At 36.6% G+C, this 12811-nt stretch overlaps 1 protein-coding gene across 1 annotated transcript; it reads left to right on the forward strand.

The window, feature by feature from the left end:
• The first annotated feature begins 7698 nt into the window (after positions 1 to 7698).
• LOC140877806 (uncharacterized) lies at positions 7699 to 11048 on the forward strand. Its single transcript, XM_073281387.1, has 8 exons — positions 7699 to 7866; positions 7957 to 8208; positions 8297 to 8541; positions 8649 to 8852; positions 8939 to 9046; positions 9123 to 9192; positions 9269 to 9366; positions 10991 to 11048. Exons 1-8 carry the CDS (start codon positions 7699 to 7701, stop codon positions 11046 to 11048), a joined length of 1203 nt encoding a protein of 400 aa, XP_073137488.1.
• The last annotated feature ends 1763 nt before the right edge of the window (positions 11049 to 12811 follow it).

The raw sequence follows: 12811 nt of genomic DNA on the forward strand, positions 1-12811 counted from the left end.
CCATACAGATGTTTGTGGTCCATTTAGAGTAGGGACTCAACATGGCCACACCTACTTCATTACCTTTACTGATGATTATTCTAGGTATGGGTATTTATATTTAATGAAATATAAGTCTGAAGCATTTGAAAAGTTCAAAGAATTCAAGGCTGAAGTAGAAAACAAGCTAGGTAAAAGTATTAAAGCACTTCGATCGGATCGAGGTGGAGAATACTTGAGTACCGAGTTTTTGGACTATCTAAAAGAGAATGGGATTCTCTCTCAGTGGACTCCTCCTATGACACCACAGCTTAATGGTGTATCGGAGCGTCGTAATCGAACTTTGTTGGACATGGTTCGATCCATGATGAGCTTCACTGAGCTTCCACCTTCGTTTTGGGGCTATGAGCTTGAAACGGCGGTATTGTTGTTGAATAACGTCCACACTAAAGCAGTGGACAAAACACCATACGAGTTATGGAATGGCAAAGCTCCTAAGTATTCATACTTGAGGATTTGGGGATGTCCTGCTTACGTGAAGCGGACAGTGGGAGATAAGTTGGATAGTCGATCCAGCTTGTGTTATTTTGTGGGGTATCCGAAGAATTCAATCGGATATTATTTCTATTATCCTGCTGAAACAAAGGTGTTTGTTTCACGGAATGCCACCTTCTTGGAGAAGGAGTTCTTATTGGATAAGAAAGGCGAGATGATGGAACTCGAAGAAGTTCGAGAAGAACCCGAAATACAAAATAACGATCCCACACCTCAGGAACCATTGCTGGACACGCCTGCACCTAGAAGATCCGAAAGGACTTCTAGACCTCCAGTTCGATATGGTCTTCTTCTTGAAGGGGATCAAGATGAACCCGACATTGGATGTGATCCAAGAAACTTCAAGGAAGCAATTTCTGATGCGGATTCGAATTTATGGCTTGAAGCTATGCAGTCAGAATTGGATTCGATGCATACAAACCAAGTTTGGTCTTTAGTGGATCCTCCCGATGGAATTGTTCCAATAGGGTGTAAATGGATCTACAAAAGAAAGCTTGGGCCTGATGGTAAGATATTGACTTACAAGGCGCGATTGGTGGCGAAAGGTTATACTCAAAGGCAAGGAGTTGACTATGATGAAACCTTTTCACCAGTCGCAATGTTCAAGTCCATAAGAATCCTAATTGCCATAGCTGCATGGTATGACTATGAGATATGGCAGATGGATGTGAAGACTGCTTTTCTTAATGGAGACATTAAGGAAGAAATCTATATGAAGCAGCCTGAGGGGTTCACATCCATGGGAAGCGAGCATAAGGTATGCAAGCTTCAGAGATCAATTTATGGTCTAAAACAAGCATCAAGAAGTTGGAACCATAAATTTGATGAAACAATAAAAGATTTTGGTTTCATCAAGAACCCGGAGGAACCTTGCGTGTACAAGAAAGTAGTTAAGGATGCGGTAACATTCTTAGTACTTTATGTTGATGACATTCTACTCATTGGGAATGATGTAGGGATGTTGCAGTCAACAAAGATATGGTTATCAGGTAGATTTTCGATGAAGGATTTGGGTGAGGCATCCTACATTCTTGGGATACAGATCTATAGGGATAGATCTAAGAGAATGATAGGACTCACTCAATCAACCTACATCGATACCATATTGAAACGGTATTCAATGGATGGGTCCAAGAGAGGACATCTACCCATGTGTCATGGAGTTTCTCTATCCAAGTCTATGTGTCCCAAGACTGAAGCAGAGATAGAAAATATGACACATGTACCATATGCGTCAGCTATAGGTAGTATCATGTATGGGATGATATCTACCAGACCGGATGTAGCATTTGCTCTGAGTGTCACGAGCAGTCAGTCTAATCCTGGTCAGATGCATTGGAAAGCCGTGAAGGACATTCTTAAGTACTTGCGAAGGACTAAGAATATGTTCATGGTTTATGGAGGACGAGAACTCAAACTGGAAGGCTATACCGACTCTAGCTTCCAAAGTGATGTGGATGACTCGAAGTCAACCTCTGGATTTGTGTTCATGCTCAATGGTGGTGCTGTCTCTTGGAAGAGTTCCAAGCAGGACACCACAGCGGATTCCACCACTGAGGCTGAATACATTGCAGCATCAGCTGCTGCTAAAGAGGCCGTTTGGATGAGGAATTTCGTCCAAGAGTTGGGCGTCATTCCTGAATTTGTTGGTCCAGTCCCGGTGTACTGCGACAACACGGGTGCCGTTGCTCAAGCAAAGGAACCAAGGTCTCATCAAAGATCCAAACACGTACTGAGGAAATACCACATAATCCGGGAGATTGTGGAAAGAGGAGACATCAGTGTCGAACGAGTGGCCTCTGCAGACAATATCGCTGATCCACTTACTAAGCCTTTGCCAGGACCATTGTTTGACAAACATCGCGAAGCAATGGGTCTACGTAGTATGACTAGTTGGCTATAGGGCAAGTGGGAGATTGTAAGAGTGGGTGCCCAGTGAGCCAACTGTGTGGCTATGGGCTTTGTTGACTCTTTGTATAAACAATCTTTTGTTTAATATTATTTACACTTTTATGGCAATGACTTTATATTACTTCATATTGTTATATTGTGATATACTATTGTTGTTTTGATAAAGACCTTGAATATACTATAGTGTATGTAAGATGTGGTAGAACATGGAGATGTCTATCATGAAATACATCTTATAGTCACTGTATATTCTAAAACCGTTCCTAGTCGATTGAGCCGTCCGATAATAAGGATAAGGATCGCTCGAGTTTGAGACTAGCATTTGCGATGCGGAGTACCACGTTTCATTGGTAGGGAACATGGAGATGTTCGAAGCATGCAAATGGATATTCATGGGATGAATAGTCGAACTACCCTATCCGGACTTTCCAAGTGGTTATCACTTATCGAGTGGATAAAGTCCGCGGTTTTGGTTGTACACCATTAGTCCTTACGACTTGAAACATCATGGAGACTCTATATGCTAGTGCTGTGCTTTGACTCGTTTACCGACTCTAAGGGGGTCATCAGGTGTCGAGATTGGGTACAGTTACGACACATATAGGAGTCAATGCATTGTTGTCAAGGATTCACCACATACTTGCGAGTGTGGATATCCTATGCGATCTGAGGAGATATTAGTGTGACAAATCTCTGGCCAGAGTACTTGATGTGATTTAAGAAATGGTTTCTTAGTAGCACATGCGATGTCACTAATTTGATCTTCAAGATGTATTGCATAGTTATCGAATCTTGAGCGACTCTCGATATACCAATGGTTGTTGATTCGATCGGGATATATGGATGAAGGGACCGTACTGTACGCTAACCAAAATCTACTGGTTCTTGTAGGCACTATCAGTGATACCTAGGGAATCATGGGGCGATGTTGCTAGGCGCTTTACCATGATTCGTTGGGCAAGTCGGAAAGTGTTGTTCCGAGTCACAAGGAGTTGTGAGCCCACGGCTAGCTGTATCCCTGAACCATTGAGGGTCACACAGTGTAATGGAGTTTTAATCCCCGTTGAGATAGTTAAATTTAAAGAGTTAAATTTAATGAACTAAGGAGTTGGACTTCTTAAATAAGAGTAAGGGAGTAGGATTTCCTAAAATGACATAGGGATGGACATTTTTGGAAACCACTGAATTCGGATTCAGGAAAATTTATTTTGACTTTAAAACGTGCAGAAATGGTTTCTGTGCACATTGGTGAAATCGTTTCATCAATCGGAGTCACGATGAATTTTATATTAATTTCTGAACGAGTGGGCTTTGCTTGTCGGGCCCCAGCTTATGACTAATGGGCCCTAAGGTGTTAGTGGCCTGCATTATAAATAAGTTATTTCAGTACAGAAATTACACACAATAGGTCATAATTTTTGAGACAGAGAAAAAAAATCGAAACCCTTCTCTCTCAAAGAATTTTTGGCCGTCCCCCTCCTGCTCTGCCCGAGAAAATTCCGGTCTGTGATTTTGAATCGCAGTAAGGAATAACGAATCAAATTCGTGTATTCTCTTCGCAGAAAACTTCTGATAGATTTTCTAGTGCAATCTATCAGAGGGATTAAACCTCTGTTCGTGGACCTGATTGAAGGCGTTCATCGGTTCCAGGGAGAGACAACAAGAGCAGAATTGTTCTGTTGGTGTCCATTAATCTCGTTGCGAGATTTGAGGTAAAATTTATTTAATTGTTATTTAAATTTTACACACACACGTAATTCAATCGATGAACGGTTGATACCCATACCATGGAAACGTTCCATGAAAAATTTTTAAACTTCCGCTGCACCGGGTATCAATCGTAATTGGTCTGGGAACTCGCCAGTTTTCCAACACTACTGTTTCCTGCAGTCGTCATCGGTGCAATCTAACTCTGATCCTCGATAAGAGTACAACTAGAATCTGTTGCCTTGAAGATTGATTCGCCATATGATTAAGTTCTCATAGATTCTGTTAATGCGGCCGAAAGGAGCAACTGAAATAACTAGAATCTCTGTCGGATTTAAATACACCAGGGAATTCTCTTCGGAGATCTTTCGATAATATCATGATGACGAACTCTGGCATAGTGTCCGGGCTGATGACAGATCTGACGGCATCTTCTGATCTCAAGGCACTGCTCACGGATTTCATAAACTGCTTCCACTTCGATTAAAGATGATCTCTATGTTCCTCTAACTCTGTTCAAATGGTAAAAAGGAAATATGTCGAAGAAATTCGGAGGAAAGCGGATTCCAAAAAGTGATCGAACCTTGATTCCCTAATGCTCTCTTCTTCAAATTCTACCAACTTTTAACAATCCTCTAAGTTGGTACCACACTAACCGAATTCTCCGGTCATCTGTGTAGTTCAGAGAATCACCCAACTGCTCGATCTCTTCACCCGCATCCAACAGCATTCTCGATATTCTACAAAATCGGTAACCTAAACGACTAAAACTTCCTCGGTAGAACTCCCATCGATGTCAGAGTGACCTCTAACAGTGAAGTAGTGGTACGGTCTAGATCAGTCGAAGGAGTTGCTGTTGGTTGTCGTCTGCTAAAATTCTTCAGGAGACAATTCTGATATTCAGTATGAAAAGGATACCAAATATCCATCTCAACATTCGACGTTCCACATCTCTGTTCGATAAGTTCAATCAACTACAGGTTACTGAATTTCGGATCTTAATCGGATTCTAATTCACATCGCAAACAATCTCTGATCTGCTAGCTCAAGCAGATGGTGGAACTCGGGTCCGAAATTATAAAATACAGTTCATATTTCAAGTAATTCATGCTTTAAATTTTAAATCACATAATCATGTAATTTCAAGTAACTTACAAATAAAAAAGCATGCTTCCAATGAAATCAAGTAATCGTGATTCGAAAATTAAATCACAACTCATGTAACTCAATTAATTCAAGAATCAATAAATCATGCTCGCAAGTATTTGAATAGTCATTTAAATAAATTAATCACATGCGAGAATTCAATTCATGCGGACTCGATCTATCCCGCTCACTCTAATTCAATTCCAAGAATCTTATCGCTTTGATACCACTTAATGTGAGACCCCGTTTCTAATCATCTAATCTCGAATAATTAAACACAATCAATCATGAAGAGCCGCGGAAAAATTGAATCAATTTTTTTTTTTTAAAAGGATTGCCTCGCGCCCGCGCGAGCTTTCTCCTCGCGCGCGCGCAGGCAAAAGGTCCAGAGGCTCACGAAAGTGCTCGCGCGCGCGGGCAAAACTTCCAGAGCCCCTCCAAGCTAGCCGCGCGCGCGCGAGGTCCAGCCTCGCCCGCGCGCAGGCCAAACGGACAGAAACCTGGAAACACTGAAAAAAAACAACCAAGAGCATTTCCGATCAATTCTAAACTCAAGAACACATATATATCAACATTTAGAACATACAATATTCTAAGTTCTGCACAAAAAATACAATAATAAGTTTGACGATAGGGTCATTCGACAAATCAAATAAATTCGAGTTTCCTATACATAAATCAAGACATGAAATTTCATCAACCCTATAGTGCAAGATTGCTAAAAGAACAAACTTCTAGACGGTGTCTCACTCTATCACTTCCAACTCGATCTAGTCATGTGTCTTCTGACACGATCCTGCCCCACCTGTCGTCAAGTACACATACAAACAAAACGACAGCCGGATAATCCGATGAGAATACAATTCTCAGTAAAAGAGACAAAACATGCATATCAAATAATATATCGAAACAAGATATATATACATACAAGACAAGCAATTTCAAAAGCATGTCTAAACTCAATTCAAATGCATACAATGCAATGCATGTCTTTAAAACTCTGGGATTATCAAGTCTGGATAATCACAAGGTAAAGGTTCTCTTCTCTTATTTGGGATCCCGAGGATAAAATATCACCAACTCACCGACTCTCCCGATCGAGGTGGACGGTGAATATTTTACTCCTCTAGACTCTGGGCACCTATAGAGAGTGTTTCTCGATAATTGGTAAAAATCTGCTAACCAATGTCACTCAACTATAGTCCACAGAACGTCTAACTCTTTTGGGCCTCTCTTGCCCGTAAAACCAAGGTAATTGGCTCAATATGAATGCACTGCAAGTCAAAACTCATTCAAGTAAAACAAATATCATATAATTTAAGTAGCATGCAAGTATGTGATTTCTTTTGGGCACTCGAATTAATTCAAATTCGAGCTAATCGTCTCATTCATTCCATTGTCGTCTTCTTACCTTTCCAAGTTCGTCGAGGATTCAAATCTGAAAATAACAACGAACTCAATCAATATCGAATTGAATCAAAACAAGCCAAGCAAGAAGTTAAATACTATACCGTCTTCAATTCTCGAGACGATTCAACTCCCAAGTTCGATCCAAACCCGAATCTTTCAACTCAAATCTGAAATGTTGAACATACGGATTCGATATCAATCTACTAATTCAAACAAACCCAGAAATCAAACCAAATAAACAACCAATAATCCAAAACTCGATTTCGACGGCATAATGGCTATAAACGGTCAAACCAAAAATCATCAACATCAATATTCCTCCTCAATAAAACACAAACCAACTCATACCATCTTCCAATCCCATAAAACAACCAAAATCCAAACAAAACCCAAGACTCATTTTCGAAATTAACCTCCAAAAATCATATAAAATCCAAACTTCATTCTTTTTCTGAACCGACTTCGAATACCCAATCTATGCTAGCTCATGAACAACATACTCGAAGATTATCAAATTCTGACAACCCAACAAAAATCAAAGTTCATGGATCGTAGCAAAACTTACGTCCAAACGAAGCCTTCGTTGCGGTGATCGAGAATCTCAACTCGAATCTAAAATCTGACGATCGGATTGAGCGAATCAGACGGAAGAAGAAGCTTGGGAATCGATAGCCATGGCTTCTCTCCCTCTCGGTCGACATGAAGGAGGGATGGGGGAGAGAATAAGTGATGGGTGAAGGAGAGAGGTAGGGTAGATAAAAAATAATAAGTCCCCAAAGACTAGTCAACCAACTTATTCGCAAACCGATCCCTGAAACTCCAAATTAAATCAATTCCATCTCGGCTCAACTAATTCCCATTAATTCAATTCTAATAATTAATAAATTCCACTAATCCCAAAATGATTAATTTCAGGGCCTTACAATATTGATTCCAGAACAATCTACTCGCATTGCAGATCAAGACGAACGCATAAAAAAGTTGTAAAAAATGTTCAAAAATGGTGCATGCGCCTCTGAGATTGAAGAGAAAGGTAGTTGCTCCGTAAAGTTACATCTCATGAATGAAGACAAAATCAAAACAGAAAAGAGTGCCCCAAATTATGAAACTTTCATTGATGATGACATGCATATTCTGAGCAAAGATGATTTCTTACAGGTATTGCCTACGCTACTGTTATTATGTAATTTAATGAATGTCACCCGGGAGTTGAATCAATTTATAACATGATGAAACTTTGCTTTATAGGGCAAGTTGGTTACGTTGAAACTGGAATCTAATATTATAGTTGCCTACGGTACAATTGTTCATGTCAATAGAGGTGGTAACTTACTTCATGGAGTTCCATTTCCCGTAAATTTTATGTGCATCGCCATTGATGAGGCTGTGGAGAAATCAGCACAGCTGCCATTCCCAATTCCAAATGAATGTGATACTATTGGTGATGCTATAGGTTGTCATGTGTCTTGGCCTGTGCACTTGGTATTGATGCAGGATGAGGTAAATATGATATTATAGTTGGATTAACTTGTCCAATAAAATTTAGTGAACTGTACCTAACATATACATCTACATTTGCAATTTTTAGAAGCATGGAAAGAAGAAAAATGTGAAGAAAAAAAGTAGTTGTGTTTTGGCATCGCATGTACCAAAGTCCTTGAATATGTTGCATTTTTTCTGCAAGCATGCTCTACATGAGGAAAATAATATATCAATCAATTTAGATCATGATTTGTTTGATGAAGAATACGAACTACTTGTGCACCTTGAAGACATCATTTCCTTTTATGAGTTGGAGCCAGTATCTGCCAATTGTATGGTTGTTTACATTTGGTAGGTGTTCAATTAACATGAACTTTTATACCTTAATTTTTTTAGCATATACGTTGTACATACTTTAATTAATTCAGCATACTAATATTTTCTGTTGCTAATGGCAGGCATCTTTACAGAAAGATGAAAAGTGATAACAAGGTTGAGAAATATTGGTTCATGAATCCACACACCATCCAATTCGTTCCATTTGTGACCAACCTTGACAGAAACGGTAAAATTGAACACTTCAATGAAAGAGCGACTGTTTTGGCAGATAGGTTGAGTGGTTCATCGAGAAATCAACTAGTTTTGGTGCCAGTTAATGTTGGGTAAGCAAATGTTATAATATCATATGAAATTGATTTTTGGAAACTGTTTCGGGAAATTTATGCACTAATAATATTTTTACACATAGGTTTCATTGGATTCTCACTGTTATTGATCCTTACATAGAGATGGTTTATTTTTTGAATCCACTGAGTCATCGTAATCGTTATGAGGACTGGAAATATGTAGTGAATATGTGAGTACATATTTTTGTATTTATCGAGGACTTAATTATGTGATTCAACATTGATGTGTTAATATTATGTATGAAGGAGCTTGAAATTGTTTAATTCAAACAAAGAAAGGAAAGGCAAAAAACAGGAAATATGGGAAATAGTAAAGGTATGTATGCATGTCTACTTGTGATTCATCTACAAATATTATTTGTAGATGACACATTCTGCTTTCTTCTACATAGGGTCCTCGACAACCAGATGCAAAACAATGTGGTTATTATGTGATGAGATTTATGAAAGATATTATTGAAGGAAATGTCAACAGTAAAAAGCATTCACTGTATGCTATAGTAAATCTTCTCAAATAATTGTCTTGTTATTTTTTTCCAAAGTCATTTACATTTATTTGGGTAATAATATAATTTATTTGTGGTTTGAAGTTCGTGAAAACAGAGTACTCAATGGAAGAAATTAATGAAGTCCGTTCCGAATGGGCGGAATTCATACAAGATTATATTGATTACTAGGTACGTATATTTATGGACGAACAATGAAGTATTTTTGTAAGGATGATTACTAGCTACAAAGATGTCATGCTTTTACATAATCACGTTTTCGAAAATTTTCTGAAGCTGATGTGCCTTCATCTTAGTATGGCGCTTGAATATAACTTTAATATATCATATTGTCTTACCTTACCCGTGTAAGTTTTTGTTGTCAAACTACTTTGCTGATCTAAGTTTCTCTGTTTTTTGTATTGTTGGTGCAAATTATTGTCCATCAGATAAGGTACTCTACCTATGCCTGTCACTGTGAATTAAGTATTCTTTTATGCTTATCAGAATTAAATCTCCAGTTGCATGTTTATGCCAAGACCTACAGGACCTGATGATTTTGTCTGGGATCTGTTAATTCTAGAGTGATGTGCTCACATAATAAATATTGGTGAATCCACTTAGTTGTTATTTCTACTGGCCAAGTCAAGGCTCCTTGTAGAATATTTTCCATTTGCATGTTGTGCATTATAGGTTTGTTGAATTATGAAGTGGTGTAACATGACGATTGGCAGAGTATTCTTGTTTGTATGTCCAAGATTTCTTGGTTTAATATTTAAGTGTTGTGTTTAATTTGGTTATATGCAAGATTAATTTGGTTCAAATCTTGCATTTTTAAACAAAATTTTGCACCTTTTGGTTATTCTCAATGATGTTAATTTCTTATACATTAGTCTTACTGAAGTATTTTTTTAAGGATGATTGATTTTTTAATCTTTTAAGTCTCTCTGGAAACTTGTATAATTGTGTTCATTGTTTGAGAGTTAGAATGAAGGAAAGTAACATTAAAGGTATTTTTATTTATGTTTATAAATTTCTGGTCAGGTAATGATTTAATGCTTCTCGAGTGGTTGGACCTTTAACTAAATGTGTTATACCTCTTTCCAGTTATATATTATTTTGATAAAAACCTATGTCCAGTTATGATAATGAGACAAAAGAACTTTCTTGCTTAAATAGGTTGCTTGCTTGCACTTGGAACTGAAGGATCAGTTTGTTTTATTGTAATGAGTTTCCTTAGAAATAGAGTTCAGTTTATAAAATAGTGAACTGTTCGATCTTTCTATGAATCGACATGGTTTCGGAGTTTTTTATAACTTTCGGTTGTGAGTTTTTTATGCTTTTGGATGTTTAGAGGTGGATCTTTTGGTTGTGAGTTTTTTATGCTTTTGGATGTTTACTTTTGTTTGCGAAAGAGGAATAATCTTACAGCATGTGGTGAAGTACTGATATTCATTGTATTTGGTTTGTGATAGATATTTCCTTGTATTTGATAGTGTCATAGTTTACAGATAATTATAGTATATATACAGCTCTTATTTTCGCTCAAACTATTGATAACTCGTGTGGTGTGTGGTTGAGTTTTGTAATTGGCTTGTAACACTATCTGGCATTTGCTGTTACTTGTAGTTTTGGCTGTCGGGTGACTGGAAGTCATGTCGGGCATGGGCATGAAGCTGTGGAATGAACTAGCTGTTTTTGGAAATTGAGGAGAAGCGCTTTGTTTCAAGATCGAACTCTTAACAATTGAGGAGAAGCTATTTTTGAAAATCGTGATCGAAAATACTAGTAAATTCGATCAGATAAGTAGATCTATATTTTTTTGTACAACTTCCATGACATGTTGGGTTTGAAATTAATAGCGCTATAATTTCTTCGAACGTATTTAGATGCATGTAACAGCTTTTGAGACTTGAAGATATATATTATTTCACATATTTTATGCATGTAGTAAATATAATATTTTGTATGGGTATATACCACTAATTAAATTAGACAATGGTTTTGAATTCATAGTGAAAATTAAATAATGACAACATTTTTAAAATGTTGAGGACAACGAATAATAATTGTTGTGAAAAGGCAATTTAAGACAATGGTTATAAATTGTTGTTAAAAATAACATACGATAATGGTTTTAAAACGTGGTTGAATAATAAGCAAACGAAAATGGATATAAACTGTTGCATATGTGTTGTCGTACACCTACATAAGACATCATTTTTAAAATGTGGTTGAATAATGTCAACATATGACAACGGATATAAAGTGTTGCAAATCTGTTGTCGTATGCCAACATAGACAACGGTTTATAACTGTCGTAAAAGACAACTTAAGACAACGGTTATAAACCGTGGTCAAAAAGTGTGTACGACAAAAGATATTTAATGTTGCATATCCGTTGTCATATGTTGGAATCCACAACGGATATAAACTGTTGTCATATGTTATACTTACGACAACACCTAAAAGTACAACGATTTTTCGACCCCTACGACAACGGATTATATCCGTTGTTGTTTCCCTTATTTCTTGTAGTGGTAGGGTATAAGGTTAGCAAAATGTAGGTTGTGCAATAACATAAATATTTAAGAATTTGTAGATTGTAAAACTTATCAGTTGCGGTAGGATGATATTTTTTTTTAGTTTGTAAATTTAGATCGGTATTAAATATGAGGAGTGATAAAATTTCCTTGAGGATAAGATCACTTGGGAAAATGTAAGGATTGTAAGTTTTATATTGGAATAAAAGTTAGTCAGGTCCTTCATGATATAAATAACAGTAAGCAATCAGAGTGCGCAACGAAAGCTAATTAGCGTCAACTCATGTGGGTGCAAAGTAAGAATTTTAGTGTGTTATGGGCTTAGGTATTCGAACCTAGTTAGTAAGTCTTAAATTTCGAGAACAAAATTTCATTTAAGGGGAGAAGAAATTGTAGCACCTAAAATCCAATCTACTAAATCGCATGCATTAAATTAAATAAATATTATGATTATTATTTTTAGTTTAATTGATTTAAATTCTTTATTTGAATTATGTGTTAATAAAATATTTTTTATTTATTCAAATGATTTTATTGCGCAATTTAATTATTTTAATGATTTTAATTGTTTAAGATTTTCCTATTTAAATGATTTGAATTATCCCGTTTATTTATTTAAAATAATTTAAGTTTATCGATTAGTTATTTAAATTATTTTAATTGTCTAGCTTATTTATTTAAATGTTTTTATCTATCCAAATCATTTTAAAGGTTTTTTTAATACCGCTTGTGTATTTATTTAAATTGTTTTTAAACGTTCATTTAGTTTGTTTAAATTATTTTAATCGCTCTGTCTATTATTTAAATATTTTACTTATTGTTGTGATATCAAAATATTTAAAGTGTTGATTTTAATTTCTAAGTTAGTGCTTACATTCCTTCAGATGTTATTTGTTTAATTATTAAG

Source organism: Henckelia pumila, chromosome 2 (genome assembly GCF_033568475.1).
Source record: "Henckelia pumila isolate YLH828 chromosome 2, ASM3356847v2, whole genome shotgun sequence".
NCBI classification, from domain to species: domain Eukaryota; kingdom Viridiplantae; phylum Streptophyta; class Magnoliopsida; order Lamiales; family Gesneriaceae; genus Henckelia; species Henckelia pumila.